Source organism: Macaca nemestrina, chromosome 7, assembly GCF_043159975.1.
Source record: "Macaca nemestrina isolate mMacNem1 chromosome 7, mMacNem.hap1, whole genome shotgun sequence".
Lineage (NCBI taxonomy): Eukaryota > Metazoa > Chordata > Mammalia > Primates > Cercopithecidae > Macaca > Macaca nemestrina.
Window position 1 is genome coordinate 542,775 of NC_092131.1, and position 13,887 is coordinate 556,661.

Sequence of the window (13,887 nt, forward strand, 5' to 3'; positions counted from 1 at the left end):
ACTAATTCAATGGGTACCAATTAGTTAAAGAAACTATATTCCTATGAATAAGAAATTCAGATTTCATTGTTAAGTAATGTTGCCTACATTGTGTGAGTGACAGGGCAGTGATGGATCTGACGGTGTGGCAGGTTCACAACCTAGTGAGTCAAAAATCAATATGTAAAGATGGGGATCCATGGATATGAACTGGAAGTATGGAAATACTTTACAAAAGTCTAATAAATGGAGTTGAAAAGTAACCCCAAAATTATTCAAAACACAAATTCATTGACAGTTATTTTGGGATTAGAGAGTTCATAAAGAACTCCAAACTCCTGTTACATCTTCTGATTTCCATTGTTCCTGAGATGAGAAAATCAGCTCTAATTATGCATCACAGGGCAAATCCATAAAACAAGTGTTTCTGTTGAAGACCCTGGGGGATCAGGACATCAGACAGGTGCTGGAGACACTGTCTCAGGAGCACCCAGTAGATCTCAGAGGGACCTGCTGGACACTCACATGGGACATCAGTGTCCCCTTCTCAGAGTCACCAGTGAAGTGTGCTGGTACCTGACACGTCCAGGATAGGGCCAAGGCACACGCCAGCGTCATAGACTGTGATGGTCCCCAAAATAACCCAGCTGGCCTCTATACTAATCAAACGTAGGTTCACAGTGAGGATCCTGTTCTGAGGGGGCTGATTCTTCAGTGAAAGGACCTCTGTCCTCAAATGTTGGTAAACAGAGCAGGGCATGCATTTCATTCAGCAGGATTAAGGCTTAGACCATCAGTATCTCACTCTTGTAAGGCTCATGCGTCATTTATTTTCCCTTTCTTATCATGGACCAGGCTTTGAGCTATGAAATGCTCTCTCATGAATATGCAAATAACCTGAGATACACTGAGGTGAATATGGATATGTCTGTGCCCTGAGCGCATCATCCAACAGCCACATGCTTCTTCCAGAGAATCCCGAGAGCTCAGCTCCTCACCATGGGCTGGACCCGGAGGATCATCTTGGTGGCAGCAGCCACAGGTAAGGGGCTCCCAAGTCCCAGTGATGAGAAGGGGATTGAGTCCAGTCCTGAAAGATCTTATCCACTACTGTATCCTCCCCACAGGTGCCCACTCTCAGGCCCAGCTGGTGCAGTCTGGGGCTGAGGTGAGGAAGCCTCTGTCCTCAGTGAAGATCTCCTTCAAGGCTTCTGGATACACCTTCACCAACAACTTCATGCACTGGGTGTGACAGGCCCCTGGACAAGGACTTGAGTGGATGGGATGGATGAACACTGGCAATGGTAACACAAAATATGCACAGAAGTTCTATGGCAGAGTCACCATAACCAGGGACACGTCCATGAGCACAGCCTACACGGAGTTGAGCAGCCTGAGATCTGAGGACACGGCCGTGTATTACTGCGCAAGAGACACAGTGGGAACACCCACATCCTCAGAGTGTCGGAAACCCCAGGAAGGAGGCAACTGCGCGGGCATGGAAGAGATGACAAAGATTATTAGATTAAAACTTTCTTAGAAAATAACATTAAGTCATTAAAGAAAAGGAACAATATAAATGTGATTTGATAAATCTTAATTCTTTGAAAGATTTTTCATACACCATTCATTATGTAAACAAATTTCAGGGATTGGAGAATGAATTGAATTAATGTAACTGATATAGAACTTCCTTTGTAGGCATCTTTGTAAACATCCATTTCTGAATCACTGTTGTAAATACTTAGGAACACACAAATAAATCAAATGTTAACTCTTCTTTTATCTCTATTTAAAAAACGCCCCGCAAAATCTCATGTTGTGCATGTAGCATTTTGAATTCCCACCATCAATGCATGATAGTTCTTGGTTTCCCACATTCGTATTGCCATTTATCATTATGAGAATTGTGTGTTTTAACCATTCTAATAGGTGAGCAATGGTATCTAATTTTTATTTACATGTACATGTCCCTAACAAAAAAATTCATACTTAAAAATGTTAAAATAATCTTTGGTGAGGTACCTCGCCTGATATTTGGTTCATTTTTAACTGTATTGTTTTCTTTTGATTAGTTATAAATTAACTTGCATATTGATGATAAAAGTTATTTAACAAACTAAAATAACTCATTTAACAAATTTGTGACTTAGAAATATTTTCTCCAAGTCTGTGGCTTTTACTCCCTTATCAGCATGTACTGCAGAAAAATATGTGTGTGTTTATACAAATTTAGATTTTAAAAACGTAAAATTTTATTCATCCACAGATCATGTCATTGGCATTATTTCTGAAACCCCATTATAAAATACAATAATAGTGATTTTTTTCCATGTCTCTAATCTCAGACCACAATCAATTCATGAATGTTTAAGCTTCGCTTACTTGATTACAGGACTATCAAGCTAACATATTTGGAATACTTCTGTAAAGAGATGTGTTCTTCTTCCCATAATTTATTTATTTAATCATCTATTAATATCCATATTAGTTTATGGATGTCTATTTCATGTCCTGAAGACAATTCGTGCTATATTATTCACTGTATTGTTCGTGTCACCACAGCTTTATTAGATGCTGGGAGTTCATTTAGTTTGGATCCTGCATCCTTACAGCACACTTCATCCTTTTATTTTTGAACACTTCACTGTTTCCTGATATTACAATAAATTCTAAGTTCATTTTCTATATTACCTTTTTCATACATAGGATTAGCTGTTTTTCCTAGAGATTGATTATTTCCGAGGTTAAAGAATCTTGTTAAAATTAAAAATTGTGATACTGGGTATGTGTGTTGCTAATGTGTTATAAATACTTCTAGGACCTCTCAACCTGTAAGTCTAGTAAATGTACATGTTTATATGAACCCAGGTTTATGGACTCATCGAAACTACTTATGTATCTAATTTTATGTAACTTCATTACATTAAAAATGAGAACACACTGGTCTCTCCACCCAACTATACTACCACATGGGCATTTCTAGTCTTCCTTCATTGACGGTCCATAACCATCCACTGCAAGGTGAAGATGCCTATCCCACCAACTGTCACATTCTTACTTAGCTGCACAATTTCAGGACACATACATAGTGGTATCAGAAATGTAACACTCATTGGAAACATGTTTATCTAGTAGAATGGAGTGTTTATGTGCAGTTTCTTTACATTTTCAATTTATAGAATTTCCTCATTTTCAAAGTTACTTAGGTCAGCAAATTCATTTTCCACTTTCTTCAGTGAATTCATTTCAATTACACTGAATGTCCTTTATTTGAAATTCTGTAAAATCCCAAACTATAATCAACTAAACATATAGAGGATATTCAAGGAATTTAGAGAGTGGGTATAAAATAAGTTAAAATGGCACAGTTTAAGAAGAGTAAAACTATTTTTGGTGATATACAATGGTTGACATGATGCAATTAATTTGTCAAACCTCATAATTTTGTGGTGGAAAATATAAACCTAAATATATTCAATTTTTAAAAAAGTATTTAGCAGTTCATTAACCCCAGGATTAAATGCAGACTGTATAAAATAATCTAATAAATTATTTGCTGAGGGTGGGGATATCATGAGACACATGCAACAAAGAATGAAGTAATTTTCCTCATTTGCATATACGATGTTTCCATTCACTAAAAAATTTTAATTAAAAAAATCAATTTTCTATGTGACCCATGTTTTTTCTTCCTGACAAGCAAATAACCCAGAGGATTCTCTTCTTTCCTTGGTTGAGAAAGATTTTCCCCAAACTTCACCTCAGTTCAGGCATACGCTGTCCTTGAATGGGCATTTACCCTCTGACGGGTACACACACCTGTCAACATGTGGGCTCTTCTGTCAGACAAACACACCTGTATTCATGTGGATTCTTCCCTCAGACAAACACACATGTCCCCACATAGACTCTTTCCTCAGACCACCACATATGTCCTTACATTTACTCTTTCCTCAGAAAAGAGACATTGCCTCATGTGGACTCTTGTCTCAGACAAGCAAACATGTCTCCATGTGAACTCTTCACTCAGATAAGTACACATATGTCCACATTGACTGTTTCCTGACACAAGCACATATATCCAATTTTGAGCTTTTTGTGGCAAAATGAATTCAAAATAATAATTATAAACCCCAGCCCTAACAATTTGTAGATCTGCATATTTTTCATTGCAACTTAACTTTGACTCATTGTCAGAAACAGTGGTTTGCAGCTGTAAATGCACTGATTACAGAGAGATGTCCATTTTCTCTGGAAACGTATTTTTTTGTTCTTACTGGATGTATTTGCAGATAATGTTTGCTACCGTGAAGATAACTGAACAGTGTTCACATTAGATAATAAGAAAGAGTAATGTGCAGATTAACCCTGTGCATCCAGACCCAGGAATCCTTTGAGCCTGCCCTCCCTGAAATATAGACACAGAGGATGGATGAGCAATGCTGAGTGGTGCACCCATGACCACAAAAAGAAAAACATGGAAATATGCCCCCTCTCCTTCTCATGAAAGGCAGCTCATCTCCTGTTCCTTCAGGCACTGCTGAGGAGCCACGCCATGTCTTTGCCCTTCCTCAGTGTCCACACCATGGGGTCTGCACTGACCTGGGCTTCCCTTCTCATCATCCTCAATATTAGTGTCCATTGTAAATCAGGTCCAGCTGTGGTTGCTTCTCATGGGGCTGTTCTCAGTCTGTTTCCTCTGTGTTAGCAGAAGTCCTGTGTGAAGTTCAGTGGTGGCATCAGAATCGGAAACATTGCACAACCCAGTGGTTAACTGAGACTTTCCTGCAAAGCATCTGGATTCACCTTCACTGGCCACAGCTTGAGTGTGGTCTGGCAGGCTTCAAAACAGGGATTGCTGTGGATGGCAACAGTGAGTGATAAAGTGGGAGGTCTCAGGGTTACTCTCCATGAGGTCACATAAATTAATAGTCCCAAGCGACACCCTTTCACTTGTATCCTACCTTAAAATGACCAACCTGAAAGTCAAGGACAGGGCCATATATTGGAGTGAGGGACACAGGAGAGGCAACATCTGCGTGAACCCAGACACAAAAATCTCTGCAGGGAGACAGGAGGGAATTGTGTGATGGATGCTGCTCAGAATCACCACGGGGCACTCAGAACCTCCAGGGAGTGGTCAGGAAACAAAGGGGTGCTTAGGACCTCCAGGGAGTGCTCAGGACACCTGGGGGTGCTCAGAACCACCAGGGGATGCTCACCACCACCAGGGGGCGCTCAGAACCACGAGGGGGCGCTCAGCACCACCAGGGGGCGCTCAGTACACGAGGGGGTGCTTAGAACCACTAGGGGACGCTGGACAAGAGGAGAAGTCTCAGAAGCAACAGGGGGCGCTAAGGTCCACAAGAGGGCGCTCAGGACCAGCAGAGGGAGCTCAGGACCACAGGGGGGCACTCAGGACACTAGGTGGCGCTAAAGACAACAATGCTGCACTCAGGACACTGGGGGATACTCAGAACCACTAGGGGGAGCTCAAAACCACCAGGGGGGTTCAGGACATCAGTGAGAGCTCAAGACACGCAGGTTCTCTTAGGAGGCAGCTCCACATCAGGAGCCTCAGAAGCTGTGGTTTCCTTTTAGACCCTGGGAATTCCTGACCTGGTCAAACAAAAGTCTTCCCCAGGATGTCTCACAATTCCTTCCTTTTAATTCCATGATTTATTTTACCTAAAAAACACTTAGAACATGGATGTCATACACCTTTTAATGCTGCGTATTTTCCGAGTAATACTAGCAATGATCTCATGAAAATTATTAAAATAGGTTTATACATTTTGATTATTAAAAATAATACTATTATTTAAATGTAAAAAATTTTAAATCACACCTGTAATCCCAGTACTTGGGGAGGCTGAATCAGGCAGATTACTTGAGTTCAAGCAATCCAGGAGTTTTGAACAGCCTGGCAACATAGTGAGATCCTTTCTATACATAAAAAAGAAAATAGCTGAGTGTGGAGCTACCAGCTACTTGAAAAACTGAGGAGGGAGGATTCCTTAAGCCTGGGAGGTGGAGGCTGCAGTGAGCTGTGACTGTGTCTCCACACCCCAGCCTTGGTGACAGAGTGAGACTGTTTTAGAAAAAAGATGTGTATCCTCAATACAAACTGTTTCCATGAATAGAGTTTTCTTTTTGTGCTGTAATAGTCAAACAATTGTATATGTTTTCTAGCTTTAACTCAGCATATGCACGGTGTTTTGTTTCTTTTTCTTTCATATGCCGTTTGTGGAAATTAAACAGCACTTTAATCTGTATGTTTGGATTTCTCCAGAATATAAAATAAATGAAACAGCATATTATGTAGCTTTTTCAGACTTGTTTCTTTCACTTAACAATATGCATTTTAGGCCAGGCGCGGTGGCTCAAGCCCGTAATTCCAGCACTTTGGGAGGCCAAGTCGGGCGGATCACGAGGTCAGGAGATCAAGACCATCTGGGCTAACATGGTGAAACCCCGTCTCTACTAAAAAAATACAAAAAACTAGCCAGGCATGGTGTCGGGCGCCTGTAGTCCCCGCTACTCGGGAGGCTGAGGCAGGAGAATGGCGTAAACCCGGGAGGCGGAGCTTGCAGTGAGTTGAAATCCAGCCACTGCACTCCAGCCTGGGTGACAGAGTGAGACTCCGTCTCAAAAAAAAAAAAAAAAAATTCATTTTAAATTGATTTATGTATATTCATGGTTTGATAGCTCTTGTTTATAATTGTTGAATACTATTCTATGAATTTACCACTGATTATCTACTCACCTATAGAACTTCTTGAGTGTTGCTAGTTTTGATAAATATGAATGAGCTTATTGTGATTATTCATGTGTACTTTCTGGTCATACATTTAAAGTCAGATAGAGAAATACCTAGAAGCATGACTGCTGGATTGCATGTCAAAACCATATTAAGATTTGACGGAATTTGCCTCCTATAATTTCTGTAAAGTGGATGCACTCAGTTGACCCTGTCTCCTTGCTCGGAGGAAGCCCAGTTCTCAGGGTGGGGCCACCTGGGTGGATCCAGGCCCAGATCCCTCTCGACAATTAGGGATAGCAGCCTGCCCTGTAGATGCACATCTAGGAAGCAGATGTCCCAGACATGCATTGTCCAGGAACACAGATGCTCAGGACTCAGACAGGAAGGGGTGCACTGAGGAGCAGGTGCTGGGATAGATGAGGAAGGGAGTTTCTGGCCAAATCCTTGGTCATCCTTTAGCAGAACCACATCTAATTCCTAGGAAAACGTCCACTCCATCATTTGTAACCAATGACCTGAAATGTCCAGGCTCAAACACTCAGTGGATGTAGCTGGAAGTGTGAAAAAACTAAAATGAAAACTACTCAAGTTCGTTCTGTGATAATTGATCATTTTCCAGGGAACCCAATAATATTGCTAATAACAATAATGTTCATGTCAAAAGCAACACACACAGTCAGCATGATGGCAGTGTGTCTCATGGTAGAATAAACTTATTTGCTTGAAAATTATGTTCACACCAGTCTGTCCCACAGAAAATCCAACTTTCTCTTCTCATGTCAATGTCAGCATCCTGATCCTCAGAGTTGGAAGCAATGTGTCCTCAGGAGACAGGAGGGGAAATCACTAGCATGACCCTGGAGTCCTGGTGCCGGATCCTTCTTCATCTTTGTGGGAATCAAAGACAAAGATTCTGTACCTACTTGGGAAAGACTTTATAAGCAAATTATGATTTAATTTACAAGAATACTGTCTCACACACATATACACACAGGTTTTTAGTATTTGTTTGCTGTCTTTTACATTATAATGTCTTATAGTGCTTTATATTTATTTTATGTATTAGTTTTATTTTAATTTCACATAGGTTCCTCATTCCTTCATCTGTGTATTACATTTCCCTAGAATGATCACATATTTTACATACATAGCAATGTAAAGCTCCTGCTTGCAGTTGTCTGTGAAGCAGGCAGGGAGAGTGGAAGGAAATGGTTCACACTCCTGACCCTCCCTGCACAGCTGTAAGTTCCCAAAAGCAGAGGACCCTGCTCTGCACCTTCCCTGGAGACAGCTTTATTATTGTTGAGTCTTGTGCTTAATTAATGAGAGTTTCTGTTTCAGGTGTGCAGGTCCAGGTGCAGCTACTGAATCCAGTGCAGGAGTGGAAATAAGTTTCCAAAACACAGTGTCACCTGAGAGATAAGAGTCCATCCCTCTAGGACCATCTGAATTCCCACTTCCTGGACGGAGCCCCAGAATCATAAAATCATCTCATATGTGTCCTGCACTATGTCTTCTGTGTCCCTGCATGCTCAGCAACATCTGTGTGGTGCCACTTATACTTCATGAGACGAGACTCCTGCTGCTTGTGTCAGGTCACTGGTGATCTCTGAAGCTACTTCTAGTTTCTGCTTTAATATGTAAAGAGCATGTCAGTCATCACCCACATTCTTACAAGAATATAAGCGTGGAAAATTGATTATCAATGATTTCTTGGATCTGCTGAATAAGTGAAATTGCAGGGAAACCAGGACCCCAAAACTACAAAGACGTTGAAATAGAGATCATCAGACTGATGGAACAAACTTTCTGTGGCAATAAGATACCAAACAACAAGTGAGACCTAATTATACGCCAGGCAAGGATTAAGTCACTCACCCCTACACTTAAAACATAGATTATGTTGTAACTTCCACAGGGCTTTTTAACAGCTAAACAAGTACTGGTACTGAGATAATCAATATTAAAACATTTGCAGCTCATGGAACTCCAGACACTGCATAACTGTGCACTCGTTCCACAAGCCATAAATAGAGCTTTGATTGGAGAAGAGACTGATTTCAGTAACTTTCTCCTGATAAGAGATCACTGACCATGGATTGTCCTGGCCAGATCACAAAGGCTGTGTACTGTGTGTCTTTCTGACCCCGTACAAAGCCCTTTTGATGTACCGGGCCCGACTGTAATTCACTCAGTTCTTAAGTGCTCACCCCAAAGCGCACCTGAAATGCAGGTAACATGTGTGTTTCCTTATTAGATATGAGCGCCTCCCCACGATATGAATATCCACAGCTCCTTCTATAGCCTGCTGAGCGTGTACACTTGGCCAATCCATTCGCATGAATTCATTTCTCATCTTTCCCTCCCTTGAAGTGTCTGCTCACAGTCTCTGTGGGAGGCTTTGCTTCCCAGCCCGTTAAGGGGACCATCCTGCAGCTTCAACCCTTTCTCAGAAATAAAGTCTCTTTTCTAAATTGATAAATTGGTTGATTCTTCAGTTGACAGCACAAGCTGGTGGGAACAGTTAGATGGTAATTCCATAAATGCCTGGAGGAAGCTGTGGACAGGGAAAGGGTAAGATCTCCTGGGAGGCTGCACACCCCACACTTTGACGGAATTTCCCTCCAGAAACTTCTGGATTTTCAAGATGAGAATCCAAACAGATTCCCTCATGGCTCTGTCATCAGGAGAGCTATACTCTGATAAATACCCCAGAATTTTCTCCAGACAGACCCTACAGATAAAAAATACTTTTCAAGATCTTTATTCTATATGAGGGGAAGGGATTATTTTCCATCCAAGACAGCTTCACCTTAGCCTTCCTGTGTCATGAAAAGGGGTATAATTAATAAAACAACTGGGGTCAGATTCAAGAGAATAATCTGTGGATGCTTCAGTCAGGAGGGGGAGCGGAGGATAGAGGAAAATCAGCTGTATCACTGGAGACTCCTTGTAAGGGGAGCAGCACAGAGAAAGAACAGCAAGAAAACACTGGAATTCAATTTCAAGAATGTATACTGCTCCCCTGCCCACCACATCACCTCCTCACCAACAGGATTAATCTGGATTAAAGAGAAAAGTGTGGCAACATACAGACTCTGTCTAAGGACTAGAACTAAGGGAAACCAAAGGCAGAGGGAGAGAAAAAGTCAAGGACAGTAAAGTGATTTAAAGCCTCTGAGACCAACACCTTCGGGAACAAGGTCAGTACCCCTCCCTCAGTGACCTTAGATATACCTCTCACAGGACATCTGCAGGGTTCTCAGGTGAGAACTAGCCAAGACAACGTGAAGGCACCTTCTGAATCTCCAGCGTTACTGAGCTTACTTTAGTTCTGTCTGGAAAAACAAAGCAACAAAAACAACAACCACAAACATAACCAGGACTGGGGCCAGTGCTGGAAGCACTTTTCATTGACAAGATACTAGGAAGGAGGGCAAATCTGAGGCTTGTTACTGCGCAAATATGCCACTGTGAGTGTGTGTGTGTTGGGGGGTGGACCTTGAGACACAGGGTTTGTGCATAAACTTATAATCTGATGTGAACTTCGACCACAGAATCCAAAAAAAAAAAAAAAAGGTCTGCCCCAAAGTCCCCATCAGTTCCTGGACTCAACGTGTGTCTGGACTGTATCAGTGCATCTGGAGCTCCAGGGAAGGGGTTCCCTGGTGGCTTTAGTCATTCCTTGCTTGCTGTGCCGAGGTCTCCCTGTAGGCTTTGTTAGGTTTCCTAAGGTCTATTTTCTATTGTAGGAAGTGGTGTGAGAAGTAGTTGCTGTCCCTGAAGGAGCATTCAGAGCCAGGGCACAGTCACGTCACATTGAGCTTGAGACATTGGGAGAAAAATGCTCTGTGAGCCCAGAAAGGAACTTCCCTGCAGGGCATTAGTTGAGCTGCAGAGGGTGCTCAGGATGCACCCAGCACAGGATCCAGCTCTGGGGCAGGTGCACAGGAGGTTGGGGAGGAGTTTTCTCTCAGGGATTGAATATTCCTTATTTCAAAGCAATAATGACATAAAATTTAAATAAGAATTTAGCAAGTACTGATGTGTCTTTAGTATTCTCTTGCATACACAGCCTTTACCTAATGCAAACCATATTTAAAAGAAGAAATGTCTAGGCCTTTCAAATGTATTTATCGTTAGGAATTGAGGGGTGCTTTTATTAATTCAATGGGTGTTACTATCGGGAGACACACTCATCCCAGAAGTTAGATGTGCAGAGGGCAAGGCCCAGGAAAGTTCAGGTTGTCAGTGTGCCATGTGAAAAAGGAATCACATTGAGGACAATGTCCTGTGAGATTCTGGTTTTCTGTAAGAGGAGTTCTGTCTTCATGGACTTCTAAGCATGTCAGATGACAAATATCATTAAACAAGTTCAGGTCATGGAGCTCAGCATCCCACTGTGGAGTGGGCCGTGTGTCACCTATCTTCTTCCCCAGGATGGGGTGGCTTGAGTTATGAAATACCTGCCTCATGAATATGCAAATGCACTGGTGTCTACCGAAGTAAATACAGATCTGTCCTTGCCCAGAGAGCATCACACAACAACCACATCCCTCCCCTACAGAAGTCCCCAGAGCACAGCACCTCATCATGGACTGGACCTGGAGGCTCCTCCTCTTGGTGGCAGCAGCTACAGGTAAGAGAATCCTCAGTTCCAGGGTTGATGAGGGGACTGGGTCCAGTGAAGTGGTGTCTCATTCACTCCTCTGTCCTCTCCACAGGCGCCCACTCCGAGGTCCAGCTGGTACAGTCTGGGGCTGAGGTGAAGAAGCCTGGGGCCTCCGTGAAAATCTCCTGCAAGGCTTCTGGATACACCTTCACCGACTACTACCTGCACTGGGTGCGACAGGCTCCTGGAAAAGGGCTTGAGTGGATGGGACGTGTTGATCCTGAAGATGGTGAAGCAATACACGCACAGAAGTTCCAGGACAGAGTCACCATCACCGCGGACACGTCTACAGACACAGCCTACATGGAGCTGAGCAGCCTGAGATCTGAGGACACGGCCGTGTATTACTGTGCAACAGACACAGTGTGAAAACCACATCCTGAGAGTGTCAGAAACCCTGAGGGAGGAGGCAGCTGTGATGGGGCTGTAAAGATGACAGGATTTATGAGGTCTAAATTATTTAGAAGATGGGTTAAGTCACTGAGTAAAAGTAGAAATAGAAAGATATATACATTCCAACCATATAGGAAATAATCTTTTCAACTTTCACCCTATAAGTAACATTCACAGAGTGGGAAAGGCAGCCATCAATCAGGCTGATGCAAACATTCCTTTGTGAGGACATAAATTTTAAAATCGAATGGATAAATCATTTGGAGCAGGATTGCTTGATCACATGGTAAGACTAAACATAATTTCTAAAAAGTGGCCGACATTTCTACCAAAATGTCTTTGGCAGTCCCATTTACATTAAATTTATTTTAAAACATTTTTAGGATTACAGCAAATTTGAGTAGAATAAACACAGTTCCCACATACTCCCGCCCAAGACATGCACAGCCTTCTCTGTGATCAACACCCTGCACTGAAGTAATAAATAACTTGCAACAGATGAACCCACATGGACACATTAATTGTCTCCTTTTCTGGTGGTCCCTGGTGTAACAAGCCTAAGCTATCTTGAAGCACCCCGGGTTCTTCTAGTGCATTACATGAAATGATGCCAGGTAGAGGGAAAGTGAGTGGGGACATTCCTCCTTTCACTGTTTCCTCAAGAATCCATAAAATGTAGATTGATTTAGAGCTTATCTGACTCCTGGTTTTCTATGCCCCTACCAAGAGGATAAGGCCTGCAGGCATTTACAGCAGGGGTCCCCAGCCCCTAGGCAGTGAACCAGTACTGGTCAGCAGCCTGAGAGAACGCAGGTCGCACAGCAGGAGGTGAGCGGTGGGTAAGCATTACTGCCTGAGCTCCGCCTCCTGTCAGATCAGCTGCGCATTAGATTATCCTAGGAGCCGAATTCTAGTGTGAACTATGCATGTGAGGGATCTAGGTTGCACGCTGTCTATGGGAATCCAATGTCTGATGACTGCAGGTGGAGCAGGTTCATTCCGTAACTACCTGCCTCCATTATCCATGGAAAAATTGTCATCCACAGAATCATTCCCTGGTGCCAAAAAGATTGGGACTGCTGGAGTAGAGGCAGGTCTGTGCAACTAAAAGGCCAGCAGCTTCTGGTGAATCCTATAATTAATGTCATTTAATGAGCAGTGGAGACTCCTCGTGAGGGACTTCGTAAATAATGCCCTTCAGTTGGATTCAAAACACTATAAGCTCTTGGGGAGTGTTTCTGGATAAAGCACTTTGTGCAGAAAATGCAAACACATGCATGGGATCCAGGCAGGAACAACAGCTTCCTTTACAAAGTGGTTGGGCACCTGGAAGGAGCTCTCAGGGTTGGGCACTGTATCCTTTGCTGGCTGCACTTTAGCCAGAGGCCTGAGTCTCATTGGTCTTGCAGCGGGAGAGCCTCCCTGGGGTCACAGGTTACAAAAGTACCTGTCATCCTCCAGCTGAGCAAGCCCATCGCGCTTGTCAGTGTCAACCCCATGAGGGGCGCACTCGGGAAGGCGACAAGATGCTCACAAACCTCCTCCCACCAGTTATCCACCACCACACACTCAACGGCAGCCCGTGCTCCAGAAAGGGACAGGGACCTGCAGGAATAAACAGAACGGAAGTATTTTCTTACCTGGGAAAGACACTGCCAAATACCACATGTTTCAGGAAGGTTAACTCATAACTGTTCAGGAAGTGACTGAAGGACACTGGTGGGTGAGGTGACGGGACAGCCTCACGGCTGCACATGAGGAGGGTTCCCTCCCCATGCAAGCTTATTCTCCAGGAGCTGCACCAGGAACTCATAGAGGATCAGGAAGGATTCTGAGAACATTCTTCTGTGGTGCTGCCTAGAGGGGGAAAATACAAGAAAAATCAGTTCTAAACAAAGTATGACACTTGTTATTAGAAACTATATCTGAAACCTGTGGGAATCCTGACATAACACACCATTATCTGTGAACAAATATTTAACCCCTCCTTCCATGGGGACGTCGACGAGGTTGGATCAGTCCTTTCAAGAATAATATCCCCCAAACTCCTCTCCACTCCCTGCATATCCCTGGGTCT

At 43.0% G+C, this 13,887-nt stretch overlaps 1 long non-coding RNA gene and 1 gene segment (V, D, J or C); one reads left to right on the forward strand and one right to left on the reverse strand.

Moving 5' to 3' along the window:
- Positions 1–354: 354 nt before the first annotated feature.
- The window catches only part of LOC105489876 (uncharacterized), a 32,964-nt gene continuing 19,431 nt past the window's right edge, over positions 355–13,887 (reverse strand). Inside the window, exons 2-4 of one of the 3 annotated variants that reach the window (XR_011625237.1) lie at positions 13,451–13,667; positions 4,962–11,841; positions 355–4,840 (exon numbers count right to left, since the gene is read on the reverse strand). This is a non-coding gene — a long non-coding RNA (uncharacterized lncRNA). Of the gene's footprint in view, positions 11,842–13,450; positions 13,668–13,887 lie in introns of all 3 variants that reach the window. The other 2 variants (XR_011625235.1, XR_011625236.1) reach the window with 2 other exon arrangements.
- On the forward strand, positions 11,299–11,786 carry LOC105489877 (immunoglobulin heavy variable 1-69-2-like). The segment is given in 2 exon segments: positions 11,299–11,384; positions 11,470–11,786. Coding segments are annotated over 2 exon segments (363 nt in total).